At 35.9% G+C, this 27,339-nt stretch overlaps 1 protein-coding gene across 1 annotated transcript in view; it reads left to right on the top strand.

The window, feature by feature from the left end:
• The window catches only part of SCN9A (sodium channel, voltage gated, type IX alpha subunit), a 132,161-nt gene that overhangs the window by 70,000 nt on the left and 34,822 nt on the right, over window positions 1–27,339 (top strand). Inside the window, exons 10-17 of the mRNA XM_014546972.1 lie at window positions 121–327; window positions 1,854–2,138; window positions 4,060–4,431; window positions 7,015–7,144; window positions 8,364–8,602; window positions 10,781–10,954; window positions 11,773–12,129; window positions 13,217–13,693. Coding sequence (XP_014402458.1) covers window positions 121–327; window positions 1,854–2,138; window positions 4,060–4,431; window positions 7,015–7,144; window positions 8,364–8,602; window positions 10,781–10,954; window positions 11,773–12,129; window positions 13,217–13,693 — 2,241 coding nt within the window. The remainder of the gene's footprint in view (window positions 1–120; window positions 328–1,853; window positions 2,139–4,059; window positions 4,432–7,014; window positions 7,145–8,363; window positions 8,603–10,780; window positions 10,955–11,772; window positions 12,130–13,216; window positions 13,694–27,339) is intronic.

Raw genomic sequence — 27,339 nt, 5'->3', positions numbered from 1 at the left:
GATAACATGAGATTATGCAGAACTGCCCAATTTGCCCATGCTTAATATGCCATTCAAGATGAAATCATTTACCAAAAATACTTTTTTGTTATTAAAATAATGATTTCCATTTTCCCCTAGACACTGCGTGCTGCTGGGAAGACATACATGATCTTCTTTGTTGTGGTGATTTTCCTGGGCTCCTTTTATCTAATAAACTTGATCCTGGCTGTGGTTGCCATGGCCTACGAAGAACAGAACCAGGCAAATATCGAAGAAGCCAGGCAGAAAGAGTTAGAATTCCAACAGATGTTAGATCGACTTAAAAAAGAGCAAGAAGAAGCAGAGGTATTGTTATTTGGTTTAAAATTCTTCCTAGAAGTAGACGTGCAGAGGGAACAACAGAGGCCTTGTGGTCTGCTCCACCTTCCCCAGGGTGATTTTCTGTAATAGATTCCTCTATATAAACTGAAATCTTCATTCTAGTGTGGTCGAAGGAACCAATTCCAGACTGAGTTACAATTGACGTCTGACCCAGTCCACTTTCCCCCGTAATCAGCACAGAGAATGTTCTGTTTCTCCTAAATCCTGTGTTTCCTCAGTGCCTGTGGCATTATGCAAAGTCCTAAAACATGATGTATTTCCCCAGAAAAATTGTACAGAAAGGTTTAGGAGAAATTATTTTAATGTTAATGTTAACAGATACTCTATGGGTAGAAAGAAAAATGGGCACCAATTTTTGTTAATGTTGTAAGGATTTTTAAGATAAAAATGTGAGCTATTAAAAAATTATACTTATGGTTGTGGCCACTTTGGGCTAAGTCACAAATTTTTAAGGATTTCTCCTTAATCCTCTCTCCAAAGGGGTAATTTAGTGGGAAAGTTTGAGACGGTTTATATTAAGAACTAAAATTTCAGATATTCTGCAAGTCTTAACACTCATTTGATGGTTTGCCTAGTTAAATCTCTTCAAGGAATCTAACCTATTGGAGAGAGTAGTAACCTATAATGCAGAGAAACTTGATGCAGAAAAATGTTCAGTGCAGTATTTTAATAATAGTAACCATCAGAAAGCATTTACATTTTCAAAAATTAGAAAATGGTTAAGAGGATTATGATACTTTTGTACCTTAGAGTATTTTTAAACCATAGAATTATGTGTTTTAAGAATATTATGACAGGAAAAGGTGTTGTTATAACAATGTATTAAGTAGTAGAATATAAAATTGAGTATAAGACATAAACATTTTAAAAATCATTTATATAAAGACTGGAAGAAATAGTAATACCAGTTATTTTGGGGATGTAGGATTATGAGTGATTTTTATTCACAATATATCTTCCAAAATTTTACAAGGAGTTTTTTCTATAAAGGTTATCTCAGGAATTTCCTAGGGCACTCCTAGGAGTTTCTTTCATTTTCTTGGGATATTATTCTGTGATAATTAATTTTAATTTTCAGATAACTTATTCTTCACTAAGCTATAAAGGGCCTGATTCTTTTGATAATATTGCATTAATTATCTGAACAAGATATGCAAATCATCTTATCACATGGTTTATGCTTTATGTCCCAGAATTGCCTAGTAAAACTTTCACATGTATTATTTAAAATTGCTTTACTTAAATATAGTAATAGTATGTAATAGTTTAATTCCAGAACAGAACTGCGCTTTGTTGTAGTGCAGGAGAAGCAATAAATACATACTTTGTAAGCTCTCTGACCATAGTGTAAAGAAAATGACATTTCTTCTCATACAAGGGACATGATTAACGCACAATATAATTAAATTCGTGGTAGAGAGTTCTCCCATCATCAGTTTTCCCCAACTTTGGAAGTGACTCACTGTATGTGTGACATCTGGATCCAACAGGCAATAGCGGAGGCAGTAGCTGGATATACAAGTAGAAGGAGAAGCAGGATTATGGGCCTCTCTGAGAGTTCTTCTGAAACATCTAAACTGAGTTCTAAAAGCGCAAAAGAAAGAAGAAACAGAAGAAAGAAAAAAAATCAAAAGCTCTCCGGTGGGGAAGAAAAGGGAGATGATGAGAAATTGTCCAACTCGGATTCAGAAGAGAGTATCAGGAGAAGAAATTCCCACCTTGGTGTTGAAGGCCACAGGCGAGCCCGAGAAAAGAGATTGTCTACCCCTAATCAGGTACCACTGACATTATCAAATGCATGTCACCAGAGTTAGGATCATGGAGCAGAAAGCTCTATTCTGAGGGAAGGGACCTCAGGAGAGGAGAGTGAGTGACCTCATTGGTATGTTTTTAAGTGGTTGCTGGGCATTTATGGGAAGAATATGGATGTACATAGTTTTCCAGTTAGTCTGTAAGGAGCTTATAGTTTTGGAATTGTCATATCTTCTCCAATAAACACATGTTCAACACAACATATTAGGGAGAACTGTTGTAGAAGTGAAAAAAGTACACTATAGATTAACTTTTACATTTTTATTCGGTCTGTAATGCCTATATTGCTTATAAACTAATCTCAGACTAGTATTTGCTCATTTCTTCCCCACTGTAGGTAACATATCACCCAAATATTAGTCATCTAAGTTGGAAAGACACTAACATCTAGTGCCATAGGCTGTTATTTCTGCTCCTGTGGAATTTATCTCTCCCTTTTTTCTTTTTCCGCTGCAACCTCCATATTTCAGGTCTCTCTGCCTGCAAATCTCCAAGATAAACCATTGCATCAATTCTCTTTGACATTTTTATTTTCCATTGTACAATGTCTCCAAATAATTTTTTTAAATCAAAGCTGTCCCTTTTCAAATAAAGAAAAGACTCTGTTGAGTAACTACTGCCTAGCTTTTATTTTCCATTGTACAATGTCTCCAAATAATTTTTCTAAATCAAAGCTGTCCCTCTGCTGAAATCGAATAAAGAAGAAACTTTGTTGAGTAACTACTGCCTAGAGAACAACACCCACATGTTGTTCAGCCTCATCTCCTACCTTTCTGTACTGTGCCTGCAGGTACACTGAGTTCACCATGCTTGTCCGCTCTCACTACATGCCCTGTACTTTATGCCTGTAACTTAGCGCACGTAGTTTTCTCTAAGTGGGATAATTTTCTTCCATGTTTTCCCTCTGGCATAGTGCTACCTGTTCTCCACCCATTAGTTAGGTGCCACCCATCCCCCAAGTTCCCCTTTGTCCTCCCCACTGCCCTCAATCAGTTTTTCAGTGCCCCACTCACACTGACAATTCTTCTCTTCTATGTCTTCACTTCAGTTTCCTAGCTTCTAAGAGTTAAGTCTGCAAGACCCTGTCAGATATGCATAGGAACAAAAGATACAGTCCCAGCCTTAAGACCTTGTTATATGCATTTTTTTCTATTGCTCACTATGCCTGCCGCTTTGTCCTTTACATAGTAAAAACTGACGTTTATTGAATTAGATACTTCCAAAGAATATGCATTCAGTTTGGTTTACAGACACATAAAACTGAATGTTTATCCTGGACACGAGTCATATAAATGTGACTTTTCCCTCTTTGGTATCGGGCAACTTCTTTTCCAAGATCTAATATTTTATGATTTTGTAAACTTACTAGTATTAAAAGGTTTTTCTTAAAATGCCTTAACTGAGCTGTCAATATGTAAGGTAGAGTTCCAAGCAATGCAATGCAAAGAAGCATACAGCTTATAAATAAATCAGGAGAGTTTAATACTTAAGAGCTTTAGGAGTGATAGATGACAATCTAAATAGCAGGTATCAATATCAAATTATTTTTTGAAGTAATCTGTCCTTTAGAACAAAATGAATGGCTTAGAGAAAAGAGATTGTCTACCCCAGGTCACTCCAGGCCACTCCAGGCCAGAATAGGAAAGAGCTGTGCAGCAGAAGGTAATTTTCCTGATTCTGAAAGGATGGATTCTTCCAGCCTTTCTGTCCCTTGGTTGGAAGAAGTTGTCTTCTTGCTTAATCGCTTTGTTTTGAAATATGTCTCTTTTCCAACAAGGTCGAGCCACTGGCCCTCAGGTCAGTGGTCTCGATGGTAATTATGTGAAATGTACTTCTGTTTTAGGTGCTTCCGCAGATACATGTCTTCTTTTCTTTTTTCTGCAGTCACCGCTGAGCTTCCATGGCTCCTTGTTTTTTCAAAGGCGCAGCAGCAGAACAAGTCTTTTTAGTATCAGGGGTCGAGGAAAAGATATTACGTCTGAGAATGAATTTGCCGATGATGAGCACAGCATTTTCGAAGGCAATGAGAGCAGAAGGGACTCCTTGTTCGTGCCCCACCCACCTCGGGAGCGGCGCAGCAGCAGCATCAGTCAAGCCAGTAGGTCCCCCCCAATGCTGCCGGTGAACGGGAAGATGAACAGTGCGGTGGACTGCAACGGTGTGGTCTCCCTGGTTGATGGACCCTCAGCCCTCATGCTCCCCAATGGACAGCTTCTGCCAGAGGTGATAATAGATAAGGCAACTTCTGATGACAGCGTAAGGATGTTTTAAATAGCTCAGGCATGGCTCGGCCCTGGTCTTGCATCAGTCAGTCTTTTCTGCTGGAGGGGCCTTCTCTGTCCTGTGAATGGCTCTGCATTTTGCAATACTTTGTAGAAACACACCTTTCACTCATTAACTTAATCCTTTTACTATGTGCTATGGGCATATAACTCAAAGATATTTAAAACCCCATTTTTAAAAGTTGAGGTAAAATTGATATTTATTAACATTAGTTTCAGGTGCACAGCATAATGATTGACTGACTATAAAACCCCCATTTTTGAAAAAGGTGCTTACCTATTACTATTACACTTGAAGATTATAAATCATGCCTTTATAAAACAATTTATAAATGATATATGACAGCATAGAAAATGCAATGATAATGCTGATCATCTTAGTTGATAAGTCTCATTTTTGTAAGGAAATTTGGAGTATTTGCTACCTTCTGCTATCTTTTTCAAGTTACTACTTAATATGTATTATACCTTAATGCAAGGGACCTTTTTTGAGTTGTTAATAATAGTAATAAGAATAGCAAACATGAGCTTAGTATTCACAACAGCCCTATGAGGTGATGGTATTGTCCCTGTTTGACAAAGGGGAACTGAGGCACAGAGAAATGAAGCTAATAAATGGTAGTCGAGAAGTTCAAACAGAGACCCTCTGTTTCAGAGCTTGTGCTCTAAACCACCACAGTGTGTGTAACATAGAAATGATTTAGAACAGCTATGCTTTTTTCCCACACATAAATGAAATTTACTGTTTTCAATTAAAAAAAAACTCCTTGATCAGAAGAATAAAAATATGACATCAGAACACACATTAATACAAACACACACATAAAAAGAAAACCAAGCAACAATGTCTGGAGTTTAGTAATCACTGAGTGGTTAAAGGGTCTGATTAGGTTTGAAAGTGAGCTCTCTGTAGTTTCTGGAGTTTCCGGGTTACCTCTCTATGCCACGCACTGCCTTACTTACATCAGCAAGGTCTTTGACTAACCTAACAAGCTTTGAACTCATGCTACTTATTCATGTATTCCTATTTGCAGACAAGGTAGCATTTCAAGTGAGAATCTAGTTCCATCAAAGCCATGGCCACACACATTGCAGTTTGAATGAATGCATGTGCTTTTAGGTCACATGTGACCTCTGTGCTGCATGACACAGCTTCGGGCCCTCTGTCAGGGCAGTTTTCCTTATCAAATAGCATGTTCAATTTCTGTGGAAGCAGAGCCTTGTTGAGTTTTGCTTTTTGATGTATATTATCTGTAAAAGATTTGATCCGTTTTGGAGATCATTTCATGTTTTTAAATGAAATGTTTTCATTTCATTTGAATTGTTGACTAAACAATTGAAATTGTTCATTTCAATTGTTGATGAAACAAATTCTTGTCCTGACTTGGGGAAAAGGAAGTCTCTACTTCTGGAAAGTCAAAAGGTGGAGACTATCAGAGAAAACATGGTGATGGAGAGATCTCTATGAAAAGCCACCTGTAAATATGTATATGTCTGTGAACATGCATATACTTATACATACATACATACACACATGGGCATATTTATGCCTGTTTGTCTATATTTTGATATACATATATATGTATCTAAACAACTCTACAAATTTACAATACTAGAACTATACATAGATGTTTGTAAATGGGGTGTGTGTGTATATACACATATATACATAACACACAAACAGATAGATTGATAGAGGAATTGAGTGATGATAAATGGAGAGTTGTATAGCTGTTTGTATATATGTATGTGTGTGAGCATGTGTGTTTGTATTGTTATCCTGCTCTGAACCGGCATAGTGTTTTAACTTTGAATTAGTTGCCGAGATTGAGAAATAAGGTATTCCACATAAAGATGAGTATACCTGGTAAAACTGAGCTCATATTCCTGCATGGCAGCAATCCTTTGAACTAAACAGTGGTCACCACTTTTAGATGGAGCTTACATTCTCTATTTTGCTACAGTTCCCATCAGTCTTAATTGTCCTCCTCACACTGAGTAATTTATCATCATATACTCGGATGAGCTCTTCCTTGGCAATAAAAAACAATCATTACAGTCGCCTCCATTAATGCTGTTACCTCAACAAAGAATAGTTAAAGAGATTTATCAGAGAATACTGAGATTCTACCCCCTTTACCCCCCCCCCCCCCGACCAAGAACACTTGTTTTGGGCTGTTTTCATGTAAGACTCTTCTTACATGGTAAAACTACCTGAATTCATTGGAGACCAGAGAGATAGAGATGGTAATAGTAATATAACAATAAAAGCAGCTTATTTAATTTTTTTTATTTTCTAAGTTAATTTCTTTATTCCTCAAGCAAGAATGTAAGGCAAGTACTATGATTATCCCCATTTTACTAATGATGAAACTGAGACAGAGAAAGGTCAAATAATTCTCCTGTGATGCAGCCAGTAAGTAGCAGAGCCAGGATTTAGCAGAGCAATCTTGTGTCTACTTTTAATCATTCATTACAGCTACGTAAGCAAGATTTTATTTCATGCCTATAATTTATTAGAATTCTATATTTTAAACTTTAATTAATCATATTTTAGGGTACAACCAACCAAATACACAAAAAACGACGTTCCAGTTCTTATCTCCTTTCTGAAGAGATGATGAATGATCCCCATCTCAGACAAAGAGCTATGAGTAGAGCAAGCATACTGACAAACACTGTGGAAGGTAGGTAATAATATTCTCTTTAGTATACAGATTTTCAAGTGAAATTCAAATACATCCTGGTCAGTACATGAAGTTCTTCGGAAGAATTCAAAGAATTTAAAGTGGTTATAAGCAATGGAAAAATAACCAATGGTCACTAATGGGATCATTTTTATGTGCTTAAAATGGATATAATTATTTGTGATTAAAGACAGGCATTGAATGATACAAGCTTTCAAAGATAAATAGCTTAATGGTAATTAATGAAGAATCTAGGTTAACCTAAAGCTGTGTGGTTCTCCCATTATGTAATCTTAGAAACTTGACCTACTCTCTCTGGTTTATCATCCCTCTAAAAAAAATGATACATACTTCAAAATGTAGATAAATTCTGCCTCTGAGCACATTCTATAAAATTGTAAAATGTTAACATGTGCCATGACATCTCTTAAAATTAGGGTGAAAAGGCTCTAGAAAAAGCAGGTTAGAGAATATAATGTCAATAATAGTGGTTAAACTCTCATATGCATTCGAAGGGAGTCAAAAGGTGACAACTTTTATAATGTGCTGGCTCCCATTTTCTCCCCCCAAAATATGCTCCAGATCCTACCTTTTCCAAAGGTTACAACCTCACTGACAAAGTTTCCACCCACCTCCTAAATTTAAGGTGAGAAGCCAGTGGACTAAATGGTATGAAATATCAATTATATGAGTCACTCCATAAATTATTTCCAGTCTCCTTGTTCTGGGATTGTTTTCACCTGTGAACTAGCAAGAGCTTTTCCTGGAGACAGTATAATTATCCTATTGTTTTCATGGGATTAAGGATACAGGGGGAAGTAGGTATATCGGTGGAAAATATATATTTTCCCTTAAAAAAACATTGGTTGCCTTGTTTATCATCACATATTAGATACATGTTTCTCTGAGAGATGCTGTATCGGTTTTCAGTCACTAAATTCACTGCCTTCCCCTCACTTAGGCTTGGTCTAGTAAATGAACATCTGATGGGGTTATTACATTTTTCTAAAATAATATTACATTATTACATCTTTATGTAATAATGCTATGTAATGTTACATTTTATGTAATAATACTATGATTTCATGGAATCAGTACTGTTAAATTTTCAAAGTCTACACCAGAAGACTTGTTTCAGTGTGGAAGAGTACTGCTGATTTATTTAGGAATAAAACATACAAATGATTGACTTCATGCTCTCTTGCTTTGTTCCTCCCAGAACTTGAAGAGTCCAGACAAAAATGTCCACCTTGGTGGTACAGATTTGCATACACATTCCTGATCTGGAATTGCTCTCCATTCTGGATAAAATTTAAAAAGCTTATGTATGTTATTGTAATGGATCCATTTGTAGATCTTACAATTACCATTTGCATAGTTTTAAACACGTTGTTCATGGCGATGGAGCATCACCCAATGACTGAAGAATTCAAAAATGTGCTCACTGTGGGAAATTTGGTGAGTCACTTGAAATCATTTCTTTTTTATTCTTTAAGTTAAAAGGATACACAACTAGGTAATTATGCAAAATTCAGAATTCACAATATGAATCATTGTAGAAAGTCAAGTTTCTGGTGAGAGATATTATTGTTAAATAATTTTGCAGTAGTGTTGAGGTCTATAAATAACACTATTTTCATAAAGAGTCACCATTTTTGGAGTTGTTAGTGGGTTGTTTTTTCTGTCGGTATGTGTCTTGGAATTAATACTATGAAAATTTGATACTTTCTTACCCATTTCATAATAACATTACAACTTCCTTGAAAGTACATACCCCACATATTTTCAGAAAAACTATGGATGCTTTGTTTTGATATAATAGGTGAAGTGTCTGGGCCTTTAGAATCCCAAAATATTGGATTGAATGCTGATTTTTGCCTCTTATTGGTTATATGACCTTGTACAAATATGTTAATCTCTATAATCTTTTATTTTCTCATTTGTAGAATATAATACCTCATTTATAAAATAATACTATTTCTTCATTTATAATGTAATGATGATAATACTTCATTTATCACATTGTTGGGTGCTGGGGTCCAGCCTCAAGCAGCCAGGGTGGATCGGCTTCCAGCAGTTGGGTTAGGATTAAACTTTCTACTTAATTTATTAGCCTGGCATACAGTAAGTACTCAGCAAATTAAACCTGTGGTTACTATCATCATCATTATCATCATCATGTTTTAAATCAATCAGCAGAAACAAGCCTTAGGTGCAAGAATACTGTGGAACCAAAATGGTTGAACTGGACACAGGAGACAAGCGAGAGGGTGACCTGTAGGTTTCAGGAAGGTATAGGATCCGATTGGGAAAATCAATGCTAAATGATCTTTTAAATGTGCAGTGTTGGTTTTACTCTAGCTTAATTAACGCCTTATTGCAAACAAACAACAACAAAAACTACTTCCTGACAATCTGCATGAAGTACTCTAGCTTAATTAACGCCTTATTGCAAACAAACAAACAAACAACAACAACAAAAAAAACTACTTTCTGACAATCTGCATGAAACAGGAAGAGGTTCTATTTCACAGCCAAAGGGTCCCAATTTATGATTCTTCATTAATATGAATCATTCTGGATGCCTTTGTGAACATCTGTATCAGGGAATTTCGCTTTAGCCTTCGTTCTAAACCTGATGATCTTTAAAGCCAACGAGTGTTTCAGTCTTCTCTTCCAAATTGCTTACAGATTTTTGTAGTCAGAATGTTTGTACCCCATTTGCTCTCTGAGTTAGCATTCTTCTTCCCTTTAATTACCCTTTAGAAAAAGACAGGATTACCTAGTTTCTAATTGTTGGAGGTTCACATCATGAAAATCAATACCTTCTTATTGAGTTGACTGCACCACTGTGAACACAAAAAGCATTTACTATGTTTCTTATCTATTAGCACAGTCCCAAGTCTGAGTGCCCCTGACTTTCTTCTTGATGCTGCATTATTTTGGAATTGACTCATGTAGTTATAGACCTAACCATTTCCCTTTGAAATTTCTTTGGTCAGTTTCTTTGAGTCAAATTATGCCTTGTTTATGAATGATGCATGAACAAGTCTTTCACTATTGCCTTTTTAAGTGAGTCCTTTGATACCAGTGTCATGAATTAATGATGTTTTGTGATGCACTTTTGTGTTAAAGCTTTGAAAGTCTTGCTTTAGCTGCCACTGTGTCAATTAAACACTTTTCCTTCTTCTATCAATAAATCTTTAAAGAGTGAGTCAACATATTTTTTATTACTCTAAGAGTAGTCAGACCAGCAAAAAAGACTGGCTCAGAATCTCAGTATCAATGTTTTCTTTTTATTTTCTTCCAGAATAACTTGTTGACCATATAAATTTTTTGCAAAGAGTGCCTGTTAGTTGTCGAAAGTTTTATTTATCTGGAATTTTAACATGCTTTTCTAAAGTGCTACCTAAGGATAATGAGAGCTGACAGGAGAGTTAGCACTTTTTACCCCTTCAATGTTTGCATTAGAACTGGAGGAATCATACCTCATTAATAGGATTAAATGAGATAATAACATACATTTGTAAAGTAGCACACTGACAAAGGCACAGTAAATGCTAAAGAAAGTATCATCATTATGTTGATTCCATACCTTCTAATAATACCATAAAAACATTATATTTTTTCACTTAGGTCTTTACTGGGATTTTTGCAGCTGAAATGGTTTTAAAACTAATCGCCATGGATCCATATGAGTATTTCCAAGTAGGATGGAATATTTTTGACAGCATTATTGTGACTTTAAGTTTAGTAGAGCTTTTTCTATCAGATGTGGATGGCTTGTCAGTTCTTCGATCATTCAGACTGGTAAATATAGACCAACCTTACCTTATATTCTGTATTTAAAAAGATGTTTCTTTGTTTCTGGATTAATATTATTTATAAACTTTGGAGGTTTGACTCAAAAGAAAAGATTAAGTCCTGATATCTAATAAAATAAAATTCATTCAGTAACTAATGTACTTTAGGAGTTCAAAGCCACATGGATATTTAATTTTAGGATCTTGAAGATATAGTCAGTTGTATATACTAATATAATAAAAAATATTTTGAGTTATATTATACTAGTATAATAGAAAATATATCTTTATTCTGTAGGACAGTATTTATTTCCTGGTAAAAAGCTTCTGGTTTAAAGAATTTCAGCCATTATAATATATTCAATACTTTGTGGATTTTATAATTAAAAATTAAGTAATTGTTCCCCAAACAATTGTTGTCTAATAACAAGAATACAAAAAAAAGTAAAGACTTTTTAAAGCTTTATTCTCTAACAGTTTGGACTTTATCCCCATGTCTGCATTAAAATTTTATGAAAAGTATCAGAAAATAGAATTAAGGATTAATAAATTATTAACTCTATATCCGAAACCATGTAAAGAGACATTCATAGCAATCTTGAACTAAAATTACACACTTTCTTAAAAGCATATGGTCATTATATTGGAGCAAGTATAACAAAACAACAGAAATACTGTAAATAGATGAAAGTTAAAAATACAAATAATTAATTTTTTGCTAGGTAATGACAGTATTTTAGAACTTAATATTTGGAATAAAATTCAAGCTTGGAAACATTAAAACTTGGCATAATAATTAATATTATGCTTTGTGTTTGCTTTTAGCTCCGAGTTTTCAAATTGGCAAAATCTTGGCCAACACTGAACATGCTGATAAAGATCATTGGTAATTCAGTGGGGGCCCTGGGAAACCTCACCTTGGTGTTGGCCATCATTGTCTTCATTTTTGCTGTGGTCGGCATGCAGCTCTTTGGTAAAAACTATAAAGAATGTGTCTGCAAAATCAATGAAGACTGTACACTCCCACGTTGGCACATGAATGACTTCTTCCATTCCTTCCTGATTGTGTTCCGCGTGCTGTGTGGAGAGTGGATAGAGACCATGTGGGACTGCATGGAGGTCGCTGGTCAAGCCATGTGCCTTATTGTTTACATGATGGTCATGGTCATTGGAAACCTAGTGGTATGTACTCAGAAGTTCACACATTTAAAATTCTCCACAGAAAATTGTTACATGAGGATATGACAAGTTATTTTATAATTTAGAATTAATTAGAACTAAAACTATTAATTGTAATAGAACGTTGATTATTTCAATATAGGAATAACAGGAAAGACAATAAAATATTGTCTTAATTTTCCTGCCAGCTAACCATACTTATTTTTGGTTACAAGATTTCTCTAATGAAAGATGACAGAAGCATAATTTACAAAGTTGATTACTAACCAATATAGTATACACATTTTCAGCCCTCTGTGAGAATCCTTATTTTTTACAATTTTGAGTTCACCTAGACCCTACCTCAGTGAAGAACAACAGAAATGGTTTTGCACACAAACAGGATTTTTCTTCAGGGATAATTGTCCTGGCCTCTTTTAGATCATCTCCTAGGGCCAAAATGATTGGCATTGAAGCCATCCAGATCCTAATGCCATTATCTCATTTGAATTGGGTTCAATGGGCAAACCCTTTTCTCTGCTTTAAAAGCTTCATTAAGTTGCAAGCTGGCACAATTCTTGGACAGAATATTTTATTACAGGAGGTCTGCAAGTATGACATGTTCCATTTGTTGCAACAAGTAACATTTATCTTCTGGGAAAAGTGAGTAGGCCTAAGTTACTTCGGCACAATAGTCAGTAGTCACAGTTTTCTTGTTCTACTTGTTTCTCACTGGTAACATATATTAATTACAGGAAAACATTAACGGGGCTTATTAGGTCCATAAAAGGAAATTTGACCGAGGGCTTCCTGCTGCAGGAATGAACTTCAGAGTGAAAATGATATTGGTAAAGGGAGTGCTCTTTGCACTGTAGGCTAGTCTAGTCCTTCAAGAGTATGGCTGAGCTCCCAGAGTTCATAGGAGCTGGTCTAAGGAGAGATTATTGAGGAGTCTCACCTCTCATCTCCCCCTCTCACATGTTCTTGTCTATGAGTGGAGAAGTGCAGGGTTCTTCATTGCTGGGGTGGATTTTTACCTTTATTTCAGAAAAGTGTACTTAATATTCTTTTTTTCATGTCTCCCGCTTTTTCCACCCCGACCCTGATATAGGTCCTCAACCTATTTCTGGCTTTATTATTGAGCTCATTTAGTTCAGACAATCTTACAGCAAGTGACGAGGAAACTGATGTAAACAACCTGCAGATAGCAGTGGCCAGAATTAAGAAGGGAATAAATTACATGAAACAGAGCTTACGTGAATTTATTCTAATGACATTTTCCAAAAGGCCAAAGATTTCCAAAGAGACACGACAAGCAGGAGATCTAAATAGCAAGAAGGAAAACGATATCTCTAACCGTACACTTGCTGAAATGAACAAAGATCACGATTTCCACAAGGAAAAAGATAAAATAAGTGGTATTGGGAGGAACACGGACAAATACTTGATGGGAGAAAGTGATTTTCATTCATTTATTGATAATCCCAGCCTCACAGTGACTGTGCCAATTGCAACTGGAGAATCTGATTTGGAGATTATGAACACTGAGGAACTTAGCAGTGATTCAGATAGTGAATACAGCAAAGGGGTAAGATTGTTTTATACACATTATGTTTCATATTATTAATTCGTGTTAAATGAATCAAAATTTCAGATTTTTGTGTTATAAATTCTTCCTCATATTTCATTCTGAAGGGTAGTTTTTGTGTGTGCGAGTTTACAAAGCAGCTTCCTGAAGGTGTATCTGGTAAGGTTTTGCTTAGTGGTTCATAATTATTGATTTGAAAGTACCAGGTATCTTTAAATCTTACCTTCCTTCAACCCTAGTTCACTACCAGTTATAAAGTCATAGAGTTTTCTTCCACAGCAGGGGTCCTCAAACTACGGCCCGCGGGCCACATGCAAATACAAATATTGTATTTGTTCCCGTTTTGTTTTTTTACTTCAAAATAAGATATGTGCAGTGTGCATAGGAATTTGTTCGTAGTTTTTTTTTAAAACTATAGTCTGGCCCTCCAACGGTCTGAGGGACAGTGAACTGGCCCCCTGTTTAAAAAGTTTGAGGACCCCTGTTCCACAGTGTCCCTTGAATCACTGCTCCTCTCCATCACCTTTGCCTTTGAACTCACTATTTCTTGCCAAAACCATTCCAAGTAGAGTCCCTTCTGGTGTCTCTGCCTCCCATTTTTCCTAGTCGAATGATTTGGTTAGTTTTACTGAGGTTCAGTCCTAATCATGTCACTCCGGTGAAGTATCCTTAGTCCCCAGTCTCCTGCACACATCTTTAAAGACATAGCCTTCAGCTTCCCCATCAGTAAAAGTATTAGTCCTTACATTGTAGGGATGATGTGGGTTAAATGAATTAATGCATATAAAATGCTTAGAAAGTATTCAGAATTACATATTTCTGATTTCTCCCCAAGAAGCTGTGATCTCTCCTCATTTTGAACCCCACACAATATTATGCTTCTTTCTGTTTTTACTATTTACTCTTGTATTTTAATTTTTTTGAGAAATGATTGCATGCATCAAAGACTACTATAAACTTATTGAGAACAGGAATCTCTAATTAAAACTTTTTGCATCATCCTTCCCTACACCTGGTTGCATATATTCAAAGTATTATTGAGCTATTTTTATTAATATGAAATATAATAATCATAAGTTATTTTATGACATTTAAGGGCATCTGTTTAAACTTTTAAAATATCATTTTAATATTTTTCCTTTCTTTAGATCACATTTGAAAGTATTTGACAGGTATTTACCAAGTGCCTTCTATCTGCTTAACCCTATATTAAACTTGACCTCCATAAATTTATAGTGGATTTTGCAATAAAGATACACGTGTGTGTGTGTGTGTGTGTGTGTGTGTGTGTACTGGCCATATGACCAGTACTAGGTGCATAGTAAATGCTCGATACTTATTGAGTGAATAGATAATTAAATAAATTAGGAATGTATGTTTCTAAGTAGTCAAATAAATTATTTCCAGGGTATCAAAGTAAGAAATAAAATATTTTCTTTTTCTTTTTTTTCTTTTTTTAAATGTTTTAATTTTTTAAATTTCTTTATTGATTAAGGTATTACATATGTGTCCTCATCCCCCAATATTTTATTTTTAAAACCTTCCATAGGAGAAGTGATATCTCCAAAGTTCAAAAGGTGTGGATTTTTGTGTTTATTATTGAATTCATTACCATCTAAAAGAAGTTCATTTAAAATTATTGACTTTGAAGTTTGGTCTTTATGAAACATTTTCTATGACATTTCTCAGAGTGTGTCATCTTGTGTACATTCAAACCTACTTGACTATACGCTGGACTTGAGAAATAATGAAAGTTCAAGATTTATAGGAAATAGCTTAGATATAATATTAAGTGGTCATCAACTGGGAAACCCTATGTCTAGAGTGTCTCTCCAATTGCTTGAGATTTAAATGTTTCTATGTACCACTTGGTTTTGGTTTCCTTTCTCAATTTGAACCACTAAACAATGCTGATTTCCTTTATCTAAAGTGTTTCTCTTACCCTTCCTTGTTAACTCCTCTGCTCTAATTCCCCTAATCTTCAACTCCCACCTGAGTTGCCAGATGTTTTAACTGCTATTCCCTCCGTATAACTTTTTTATATTTTCATGTCTGAGATATCTTGGAAATAGTGATTGCCATTTTCTTGATGAACCTTGCCCAAGAAACAAATCTTAATTACCCAGCAAAAATTAATGCCTGATTCTATATAAGTAGGTTATTTAAGTCTTAAGCACTACCTTGAGGTATGGTTAGAATACTTGCCCTAAGTCCTAGCTTTGATATTTACTAACTCTATGATCTTGAGAATTTCAAACCTCTCCCTTTTTTTGTTTCTTCATATACAAATTAAAATTGTAATGAAGATTAAGGAATGTATGTTAATAATTATAAAAGTTGCTGTTGGAGAGTAAGTGCCCAATTAATAATTATTATGGGTATGAAATTGAGTAGGCATGTACACACTATAAGGAACTATTTGCTACTGATTAAATTTAAGAGAGGTAGGATGATATAGATCTGTGGTTCACAATTTTAGTGTGTAAAGACACACAGGGAGCTTGTTACAAATGCCTGTCCTGGGACATGTTAACTAAAGAAGAAGTTTACAATAAGCATTAATTTGAGCAAAAAGGAATGCAATCCTGTAGGCACAGATTCAGGTAGCAATCCAAATTGCACTCCGAAGAGAACAAAGAAAGGCGGGGTTTTTAAAGAAAAAAACAAGTGCAGTTTCCATTTAGGTCCCCCATCTAAATGAAGGATTGCTGGCAAGGTTAATCGGGATTGGTTAGTTCCAATATGCAAATGAGGTTGGCAGAAACTACCAAGAGGAAGTTAAGTCCAGGCAGCAGTTGCTTTTCCAGGCGGTTATGGCTTGGCCTTGAGCTGAGTTTAGCAACTCAGTAGCAGTTCTGAGAATTGACACATGAGATATGCATAGGCCCCACTTCCTCAGTGACTACCCAACTCTATTTTAAGTGACTTTCTTAGCAATGCTTAACTCCATTTTATTTCCTCCATTATCAGCCACATCCTTTAAATTCTCCCTGCCGTAAGTTGGGATGCCACCTCAGCACCTTATCCTTATCTGCAGTGTTCCCAGTGGCCACTGTGCTGGATTGAATTGCCATAGGAAATGAACCTAAATTCACCCCTGGCTTCTTTTGATCCAGGCTTTTGAGATATCATTATCTTTATTCAGTGACTGCTTAAGAATCTGCATTTTTTGCCCTTGCCATTTTGGCTCAGTGGACAGAGCGTCAGCCTGAGGACTGAAGAGTCCGGGGTTCAATTCCAGTTAAGGGCACATGCCCAGGTTGTGGCTCGATCCCCAGTAGGGGACGTGCAGGAGGCAGCCAATCAATGATTCTCTCTAATCATTGATGTTGCTATCTCTCTCTTCCTCTTCCTTCCTCTCTGAAATTAATAAAAATATATTTTAAAAAAAGAATCTGCATTTTAGCCCAGACGGTATGATTCAGTGGTTGAGTGTCACCCCATGAACCAGGAGGTCATGGTTGGATTCCCTATTAGGGCACATGCCCCGATTTCCAGCTCCATGTCCGGTAGGGGTCATGCAGGAGCAGCCAGTCAATGATTCTCTCTCATCATTGATGTTTCTATCTGTCTCCTTCTCCCTTCCTTTCTCTGAAATCAATAAAAACATATTTTTTTAAAGAATATGCATTTTGAACATTTTGAACAGGGGGAAAGAACATTTTTGACCTTTGATAACTTTCTCTCTTTCCCCCTCCACATTAAAAAACAAAACAAGACAAACAAAACCCTGTCTTTTATGACCAAGTGCCCTATTTTCCCAATATATTGAATGAAGAATATTCCATCCTCTTCTAGTATCAGCTCTCAGATAGGCAGGTTCCCTTGTCCCAACAGTTAAATGTACACTCCAGAATGAGGTAAAATAGCTATATATATGAAAGGCTAATATGCTGTGTCCCTCCCACCTTCCGACTGGTTGTATGATGCACACTGACCACCAGGAGGCAGATGCTCAATGCAGGAGCTTCCCTGACGCACACTGGCCATTTACAGAAAAACGGCACTGCGGACCTGGCACCCACAAAGCAGCACTCGGCTTCCCCCAAGTGGGACACAAGCCCTGCCACCACTCCAGAGTGACAGCCCACCAAATCACAGGCAACGCTGCCCAGACCCATAGCGCAAAATGTGGCCCACAGCCTCCCTAGCCCAACCTAGAAATGGTTGCTGTGGGCGCTGGGTAATGATGTGACATAGCAACATCCGGCTTCCTCTCCCTAACGAATAGCCTCCTTGCAGTTTCTTCAGCCCAGGAACACGACTTGCTTTATAGCCAGGTGGAAACATTTACACTTTAACCAAATGGCTGTGAAATGTTTTCCCCTGCCTCATCTCAGTTGATCCTCACAGAAGTCCTGGAGTAGGTAGATAGGAGACTTGGTGGAATCCTATTTTCTTTTCATTAGCTGGAAAACAGAGATTTAGAAAGCTTAGAAACTTGACCCAACTGAAAAGAAGTAAGAAATGGTGGACCTTGAAAATGACTTCAGGTTTTCTCACTGTGCAGAATATAGTCAAACACTGCTGCAGTTAAATATTTTATCCTTTGTTCTCCCTGTGTGATCTACAATAATAATCTGCTTCATGTTGATATTTATTGCTGTGTTGCTGACAGTTACCTGAAAGAGAAGTTAGGGTGCTTCACTGGGCTAGAAAAAGTTTAGCTAAATCAGAAAGCAGGTCTAATTAAGAAAGTTTATTCTATATCTATAAAGGGCTCAGTTGACTTGTGCATGCACAATACATATAAAGCTCTTGCTGGTGCCAATAGCACACATGTGTTTTGATCTGTCATTGTTGATCATGAATTTGGTTGACTCTTCGATTATAGAGAAAGTGTGAATAGCAATATTAAAATATTTCTTCTAATTATTTTCCTTTCAATGTGCACAAATTCATGCACTGGGCCACTAGTTTTATAATAAAACACCTTACCAGAAAATGACCCCAAGTACGAGTTCAAATAAAGTGCCAAATAAAATATCTTAAACAGTTGTGAGGAAAGTATTGGCAATAGAACATTCGCATTTTTCTGAAGATGAAGTTTGTCTCGGAATCGAGATAGATATACTGTCATCCCCTTGGACCCATGAGAGTAAGATTTCTGCCCCTGCTTCCTGGAACACAGACCCAGAACCACAGCCCCTCTAAGAATCAGCCCCTCCAGAGGCCCGTGCAGTCCTCTCAGCACCAGAAAATGTTAGCAACACAGTGCACTGATTTTTACCATTGGCAGTGAATCCCTTCATCAGTATGAGCCTTAAATGAAGCATGAAATCACCCATTCATTCATTAAATATTTATTGAGATCTACCATGCTCCAGGCATTTTGCTAATAGTTGCTTAGAAAAAAAGTCTTTCACCCAGCTGCAGTAATTGAATGTAATTGGCATCTGGCTTAACTAAGTTCTTAAGAAGTGTTGTTTTTTGTTTGTTGTTGTTGTTGTTTTATTGTACCATGCCTCAAACTGAAAGCTCTAAAAAACTAAATTAAAAATTAATTTTTTAAAATGGAGAGCTCATTCTTAGAGGGTCAGAGAGACATTCCCTTTGTTTGTAGCTATTATAGATTGCTTCCTTCTCTGCTTTAAAGATGAAAACAAAAGAGCCATTTTACCGAGTTGTAACATTGATTTTAGAAGTATATGTAAATTTTAGAGAGAAAAGGTTTCTCTCTAAAATCTTTAGATTTTTAGATTTCTATCCAGCTTATTTCTCCAACATATAACAGCCTCATATGATGTTAAAGTACATAAAGTAGACTCTTGCAGCTCTCAGAGCTCCTTTACTCCCTGTGACTCATACACCCCAACTCGTCCTTACTGCTCTTTTGACAAATGCAATCACTTCCCAAGGCCGGCTTAAGTGAATTTGCTCATCTTGTGTGCTCAGCAGACAGAAAAACATCCCGTGTAAAAATTTCCTCACAGAAAGATCCCCATTCATTCCTTCTCAAGACAAATGCAGATACTTTACTTGATAATTCTTTAATGTTTTGAAATATTATATGGAAGTTGTGAAGGAGCTAGCTGAGAAAGGAAGTCAATGAAAGCTTCCAAATTTTATGTAATCAAAGTTTTGTATAATCAAGAGTGTCACTCAAACACTGCAAACATATTAATGCAAAACTTCATTTTCTAAAAGGAAGCAAAGTCCGTATAAGCCCTTCCTTCACTTGATCACTGTGAGAGAGGAAATTATAAAGGAGTACATCTAAGTACATTGTCTGTACATCATCACTAATCCCTTTTCAGCTCACATTTACCCAGCACCTGCTTGTTACGTATACCTACTACAGTGGGGCCTTGACTTACGAGTTTAATTCGTTCCGAGACCGAGCTCATTAAGGAGCTCGTTAACTCAAATTACTCTATCAACTCAATGCAAAAAATCGGCCGAGAGACAGCTGGTATCTCAAAAAACTCGTTAGTCGGGACACTCGTAAGTCAAGGCCCCACTGTACATGTTTTCCATTGATTTTTAGGGAGAGTGGAAGGGAGAGGGAGAGACTGAAACACCGAAGTAAGAGAGACACATCAGCCGAAACTAATGTTGTGGCCCCACCCCATAACAAAGAAACAGAATTTCCGGAGGATGAGGCCCAGAAATCAGGATTTTAAAAAGATTTCCAGGTGATTCTAATGTGCAGCCAAGGTTGAGAACCACTGCACTAGAAAAATGGTATCGTCGGTGCTCATTTCTTCGGTAAATGTAGGCTGAAGGTCTTCTTTGTCTCTGTCACTGCCTTAAGGGCTATAGAGTAAAGCAAGATTATAATTAAACATACAAAAAATTAAAACAGAGTTTTAGACAAAATATTGAGGCAGGATAGAGTATGGGGCAACTAATTTTGATAATAAATTGAAATACTTCACAGAGTAGATGGCACTTGAAGTGTGTTTTATAGTAAATAGAGAATTTATCATGTGGATCAGGACAGAGAGAGACATAGAGAGAGTAGAGATCGAGATAGAGAAAGGAAATGAGAGAAAGAGACAGAAACCTTTCTGGTAGAGGTAAGGGGGCACGGGGGTATGGTGATGAGGGGAGCTGGCACATATGAAAGGATCCCGATGCAAAAAGGCTCATTAAATGCAGGTGAGGGTGGCCTGGTGGGAAGTACTAGATTTCAGAGGTAGGTTGAGGCCAGATACTGGATGGCTTCATGTACATGACAAGAAATTGAAATATGTTTATTTTTACTTAACAGAAAGAGGAAACATTGTCTTAAGAAGAGAAGTCAGTGTTGTAGGCAGGTTGGAATTCTGTGTTAAGCATGGGATTACACAGGGAGTCCGTTTGGGGTCAGGGTTCCTGAGAAACCAACTTTGTATAAGAGATTTGGTGGGCAGTGTTCTCAGGAACAACGCCTTACACCTGTAAGAAGTGAGGGAAACAAGAGGATGAGACGGGGAGAAGTTGAAATGCTCTGCAGCTACAGCGGAGGCCTCAGCCAGTCCTACAGGCATCTCTGACCTTGGGATGACTCTGTGGTGTCGTCCCCTCCTGAAGCGAGGGGGTTCTGGGTGCAGACTCCCCTTCCCTGTTCTAGGGAAAGTGGTGTAAACTTGGATGAGGCAGCTCCCTTCTGTATGATCATTCCCAGAGAGGAACTCAGCCGTGAGCCTGCAACTGCCAACACCCCTGGCACCGGAGGAGTGAGTGGCTTGCCCGAAAGAAAGATCTGGGCAGTGCACACAGCCTCCACTGCACTACAGGGACTATAGGAGGCAAGAGGTCAAGTGACCAGCTCAACGCTTGATAAGTGGACACAAAAGAAGAAAGCACCAAGGAAACCAAGGAAAAATGTATACTTTAGCCACTTTCACCTACATTATATAACCTCCTCCTATGACAACCCTGGAAAGTAGATATTATTAATCTGTATTTACTGATGGTTTAAACGCTAAAAGATGACAAGGTATGAAGGTGGTTAGTCACCAGTATTTCTGGGGTCTTTTTGAATTTGTGTGGCAAGCTTTAACCATCTTAGAAAGGCAAGAGAGTGAATGGGAATTTAATTATTTACTATTATATCCCTGTAATTTTGGAATTCAGGATCACATTTTTTGTTATAATGGTGTTGTGCATTTGCTGATTCATGTTCAGCTTCTAATCCTCTTTAATGCTAATTTGTTAGGTTATAGTCTACCATGATAATAGCCCATAGCGCAGAACAAGGCACATTCCACATCAGAGTAATAAACCAGTCCATTAAGGATGCATTGAGTCAGAGGTGGCACTTGAGCCAGACCCTGAAGGATGGAGAAGAACTCATTGGGTAAATAGGGTGAAGAAGGAAATCTGAGGGAGAGAAACAAACATTCATAGTGTTCACTTGATTTACTCATTCATTTATCCACCCACCCATTCATCTATTCAGTATTCATTTTGAAAGACATCAACTTTGGAGAAACTTAAATGTGCTTACTTGTTATTAAAGGCATTTATTTTATTTATTTTATAAATATTTGTAGTCATCACAGTTAAATATATTATATCCTTTTACTATATAATGTTTTAATTATGTTGCTATTATGTCTACCTCTTTAGATTTTTTATAAAGTTTTTTCCTCAAAAAGGCAGTTGAAGGCAGTTTAGATTATTCTCATTATTGCATTTTACAAGAAAATATTTTTCTTTCAGAAATGCTTTTGACTTGGGGATTCGTTACAATTATACCTTTGGGGGAAGTTAACATTTGCTCCTGTCTTTTATGTATAGATTCTTACAAAAACAAAACACTTCTATAGAATTTTATTTAGAAGATTCTTTTTTGAAAATTAGTTCCAAACCATTTTTAAAATCTTTCATCTTAATTGAATTTGTCCATGTGTCTAAAAACAATGAAATTTTGGTCTGACATATTTAAATTAATGTTTCTTATGTTTTGATTTCGATTAATTTGAAAATACCTTCTCCTGCAATGCTGTTTGAAATATAAAAATGAAATAAATATGATAACTAAAAGTAACTAAAAATGCTGCTTTTAGAATAGTGTTTTAAAACTACAAACTCTTACTCTTACCCTGCTCCAGTATTGAGACTCACTTATATTAAGATGTTTTTATGAAGAGCAGAGAGAATACAAAACATTTTTCTTAACTCATTATAGTATTTCAGTTCTTCTAAATGACAGAATTACGTAACTGTTCAGTTCATTATTTTTAAATCTGTGTTAAAAGATATTTAATCTTATTCCTGGGTTTCAAATATATTGCTTCGTATTGGGCATATTGTATGTATTGTGAAACATAACAGATTTCTATTTACAGGCATGTGACCTTAGCCATTTTAAATCAGTTGACTAAACTGTTCCATCATGTTGCATTTCTAAACTTCAGTACCTAACCTTCTTACTTCTCACAGGGGTAGAACCAAACTGGACCAATCAAGGAAGCAGCTCTGTGCTGTTAACCAGGCAGAGACATATGTGGCCACTTTTCCACAGGTTACCTAAAAAAAAATCATACACATATGATATTTTTTTCAGTGTCATGCATGCTCTTCAGCTACAAAATGTTCTGCCTGACTCATTGCAAGAAAGTAGAAACATATACGTACTCTTGGAGGAATTGACATCACAGCATGTCATTGGGGCAATTCCATCATCTTTTTGTTATGCTCTTGATGACTTTCTTGATCTCTCTCATGACCTTAGGTAATTTCAAGTGCATGATCTATAGATGTCTATTGGATGGATTATAAAAGTTGTAAGATATAGAATGTAACAGAGGCCATTGAAGCAACATTTCATCTGAAAGCCTCATCAATTTCCCCTGCTAATTTAAGCTATACATGTACTAGTATAGATATACATCACATGAAATTGTCACATTATTGCTGTGAGAGGAAAGTTGTACTGTGCTCACCATAACAACAACAGCAAAATGGTAACTGTGAGATGAAGGATGTGTTAACATTATTGTGATAATCATTTCACAATATATACAAGTGACAAATCATCACATATACACCTTAAACTTACACCATGGTATATGTCAAGTATAACTCTGTAAAGCTGGAAAAAATGTCACATTTAAATTCAGTAAATTAAAACTCTATGAAGAAACTGTTTTTGTGGGAGAAATATTTTAGACATAAACATAAAATCTCAGAACAGGAAAGGAGCATTCTAATGCTAGACCTGTATTTACAGACGAGGAAATGTCTCATCATTCAGATGAGCTGCTTTCTAAATACACATCTAAAAGCTGGGGCAGAGCCAAAGTACCAGCCTCCAGGCCAAACTCAGTACATTTGAAATGATCTTAAGCACAGTGGCAACTAGATTTCTATTTCTTTAATCCATTCAGTAATTAACATTTGGTTATTATTTGATCATATGCAAAATGCATCAATAATTTACTAGGCCCTGCATATGAACAAATGAGTTGTAAGTGCTTGAAATGCTTAATTTGATTCCAGAAGCAATACTAACCATTGATGGGAATAAGTTTCTGATTATGTATTTATTGCATAAGGAGATGTGCAGAGTAACCTCAAGAAGAGGTTTAACTAGAGCATATTATGAAGTGAACACTAAATCTGTCAATAAGATATAAAACACTTTTTCCTAAAATTAGAAACAGATTATTATGAATTGTCTTATCTAATATTTTAACAAGTATAAAATAAAAATATAATCTTTTCTTTTACTTTTAGTGTATATTCTTGGATTACAGAACTCTAATAGTTCCTTTGGTTGGGGGGCGGGAATCTATGTTAAAAGGGGGATCCTTGCCCTTTTTTTATAATCCACTTCATATTTTGAATTCCTCTGTTATTGTTGGGATCTTTGTATTATTATTTTCCATTGGCAATGATGAAAGCAGAATTTTATCCTGAAATGGATACTCTCTAAGGATAATAATACTACCAGTTTCTAATTTAAAAAATATATATATTATTGTTCAAGTTTACTTGAAGTTAATTTTAAAGGTGCCCCTAAGTAAAATACATATTTTTCTATTTCAAATTGATTGGATTTAGAGGCAATATTCTCTTAGAAAACAATTTTATTTCATAATATAGTAAACCTCCTCCCCCCAGGAACCTAAAACATATGCACACATATAGAATACTATATATATATATTTTTTTTTTACATACATACACACATACAGGTAAAACATAGTTTTTGAGAAAACTGTTTCCAAAAATAAATGGGTGTGTTTAATTCCTAAATTAGTATTACTATTTTCTTTTTACCAAAGTACTGTTAGAAAACATGAGGTACATGCCAGCAAATGGTCATTCTCTGGATATTTCAGTTATAGAGAATGACTTAAAATATATTACTTTTCTTTAGCAGAAGCTGCCTATATAAAGGTTAGGAAAGATATGTTTTATCGGTGCCAGTTTTCACTTTATATTGTACTTTCAATTTTAGAAATTCACATATTTGAAAAACTGGTAATTGTTTCATTTATTGGAATTTTTCTTTCCTTGTCCTTCCTCATTCTGAGTAGTTGTAGAGATAGCATTAGTCATTCAAATGTATAGGTAGTTTTTTTTGTTTGTCATTCTGGTCTTTTTAAAAGTATAAATAATATTTAATGAGGTGAGTCTTTACTTCGTGTTTTGCCGTCATGCTTGCCTCTGTTCCAGTCCTTATTTACCCATTTGTTGCAATTTTCTAGCAGACCTCAGTAGAACTGTTTAAAGGTTTGCTTCTGAAGTTTTTAAGACATTCTTTCTGATTTGATCCACTGTATTCCAGCTACTTAGATATCTATTCTCTGCTAATTTCTGTGTTAGTGCACAGGGCCCTTGAATACTGTTGTTGTTGCTTTAAATTGCAAGACTTCATTGGTGAATGCTGCTTTCCTTTCCACCAGAAAGAAGCTTCAAGACAGTACTGTATGATCTGGCTGAGAGATCTATAACCAGTTCAACCTTCTCATATGAGCAAACTTTGCTGTGTTTGCCTGTTTGTTTTTATTTTCGGTCATATAGTATATACTTTAAATGTAACTTCTTTGGGATGTTTGCCAGCCATTCGCTTTGAATAGTCGGTTGTTGAGTTTTGTTTTCTTCAGTGCTGCTATAAGTTTGATGGTTTTCTGCTTTTAAGGGCCAAATTATCATGTTATTAGCGAATTCTACTTTATACCTCTCAAAACAAGAAATGACCAACTAGCATTATATCCAGACTAACATGAAATAGTCTTCCAATGTGATTGCCTCTCTCAGGAAGTGTGAATAATAAATTTCTAGTGACCAGTTTAGGGAAATTTCTCCTATGACACCTATATTTAACAGTCTCCACTCATATGCAGTGTTGTAGAAAATACACCTGCAAGGCAATCAAAAGGAGAATCATGAAAAATAATAGTTTTTAACTTGATCATATTTTCAGTCATTGAAAGGGGCTGCTTGGATAGCTACTTAAGTATATAATGAAGATTAGGAACGTTTCCAAACTACTTCATTGTCTGATGGATGCACATTGAAGAATATGAAAAGATATGCCCCAGGGTGGGGCAAAAGTAGGTTTACAGTTGTGAGTATGTGAGTTTAATCTTGTATTATTATTTATTGGAACAACTGTAAACCTACTTTCCCCCCCCACCCCCTCCACACACACAATGTATAGTAGTTCACCTCAAGGGAATAGAATCAGGCAAGTGTGTGTCTGTGGGGGGTATTTTTTACTATATACTGTCATACATTTAAAATTTTTAATTCAAGTATATAGGTTTAATGTGGAGAATGACATTTTAGAAAGTACCTTCATTCATTATCATTATTCAGTAAAAAGGCAAGAATACTACTATGGCATACTTCCTATTCCTTATGCTAGTGTCTGCCTCTGTGGTCCTATGTTTACACATACTTTGATTTATATGGAGACTAAGAAAGATAAAAAAATATTTTTGTTTACAAGCAAAGAAGTAATAAAAAAGTATATTTCACTTTTTATTAAAAATAAAATATACAGCCTTAGCCAGTGCTCAAAGGTTAGAGCATCGGCCTTCAGACTGAAGGGTCATGTGTTCAATTCCAGTTAAGGGCATGTACCTCAGTTGTAGACTGGATCCCCCACCCTGGTTAGGGTGTGTGCAGAAGGCAGTCAGTCAATGTGTCTCTTTTGCATCAATGTTTCTATCTCTGTCTCTCCTCCTCCTTCCCATTCTTTCTCTAAAAAAGTCAATGGAAAAAATATACTCAGGTGAGAATTAGCAAAAAAATAAATAAAATATACATAAAGATTTCAAAATGGCCTATTTATAATATCAAAGTGGAACATTTCATACTATATTTATTTCACTGCTTTTAATATAGTATAATCATTCTTCCATTCCAAAATTATAAGAAAGGGAGCTAAATAACCAATGATTGAGTTTATAGGTATGAACATAATTATTTAATTAGTTACATAAAATTATACAAATTATTGACATGATCTTCTCTGTGCACTAAACAAGAATAAAAGAAGATTCAATAGTTAATCTAACAATGCATGCTATGAGAATTAAATGAACTTTCCTTCAAGAGAAAACTATTATACATGTTAGCCTATTTAAAGTCATCCTTTTTGGACCCTTTAAAGAAACTTGTGCTTTCATAAGTATTAAATTTAAAGGCTGAAAAGATTAGAACTAAACTGTCCTATATTGCTAGGGCATGTACACAAGTAT

The sequence above is a fragment of the Myotis brandtii genome, unplaced genomic scaffold, assembly GCF_000412655.1.
Source record: "Myotis brandtii unplaced genomic scaffold, ASM41265v1 scaffold112, whole genome shotgun sequence".
Taxonomy (NCBI): domain Eukaryota; kingdom Metazoa; phylum Chordata; class Mammalia; order Chiroptera; family Vespertilionidae; genus Myotis; species Myotis brandtii.
This window is presented reverse-complemented; position numbering and strand designations above follow the sequence as displayed.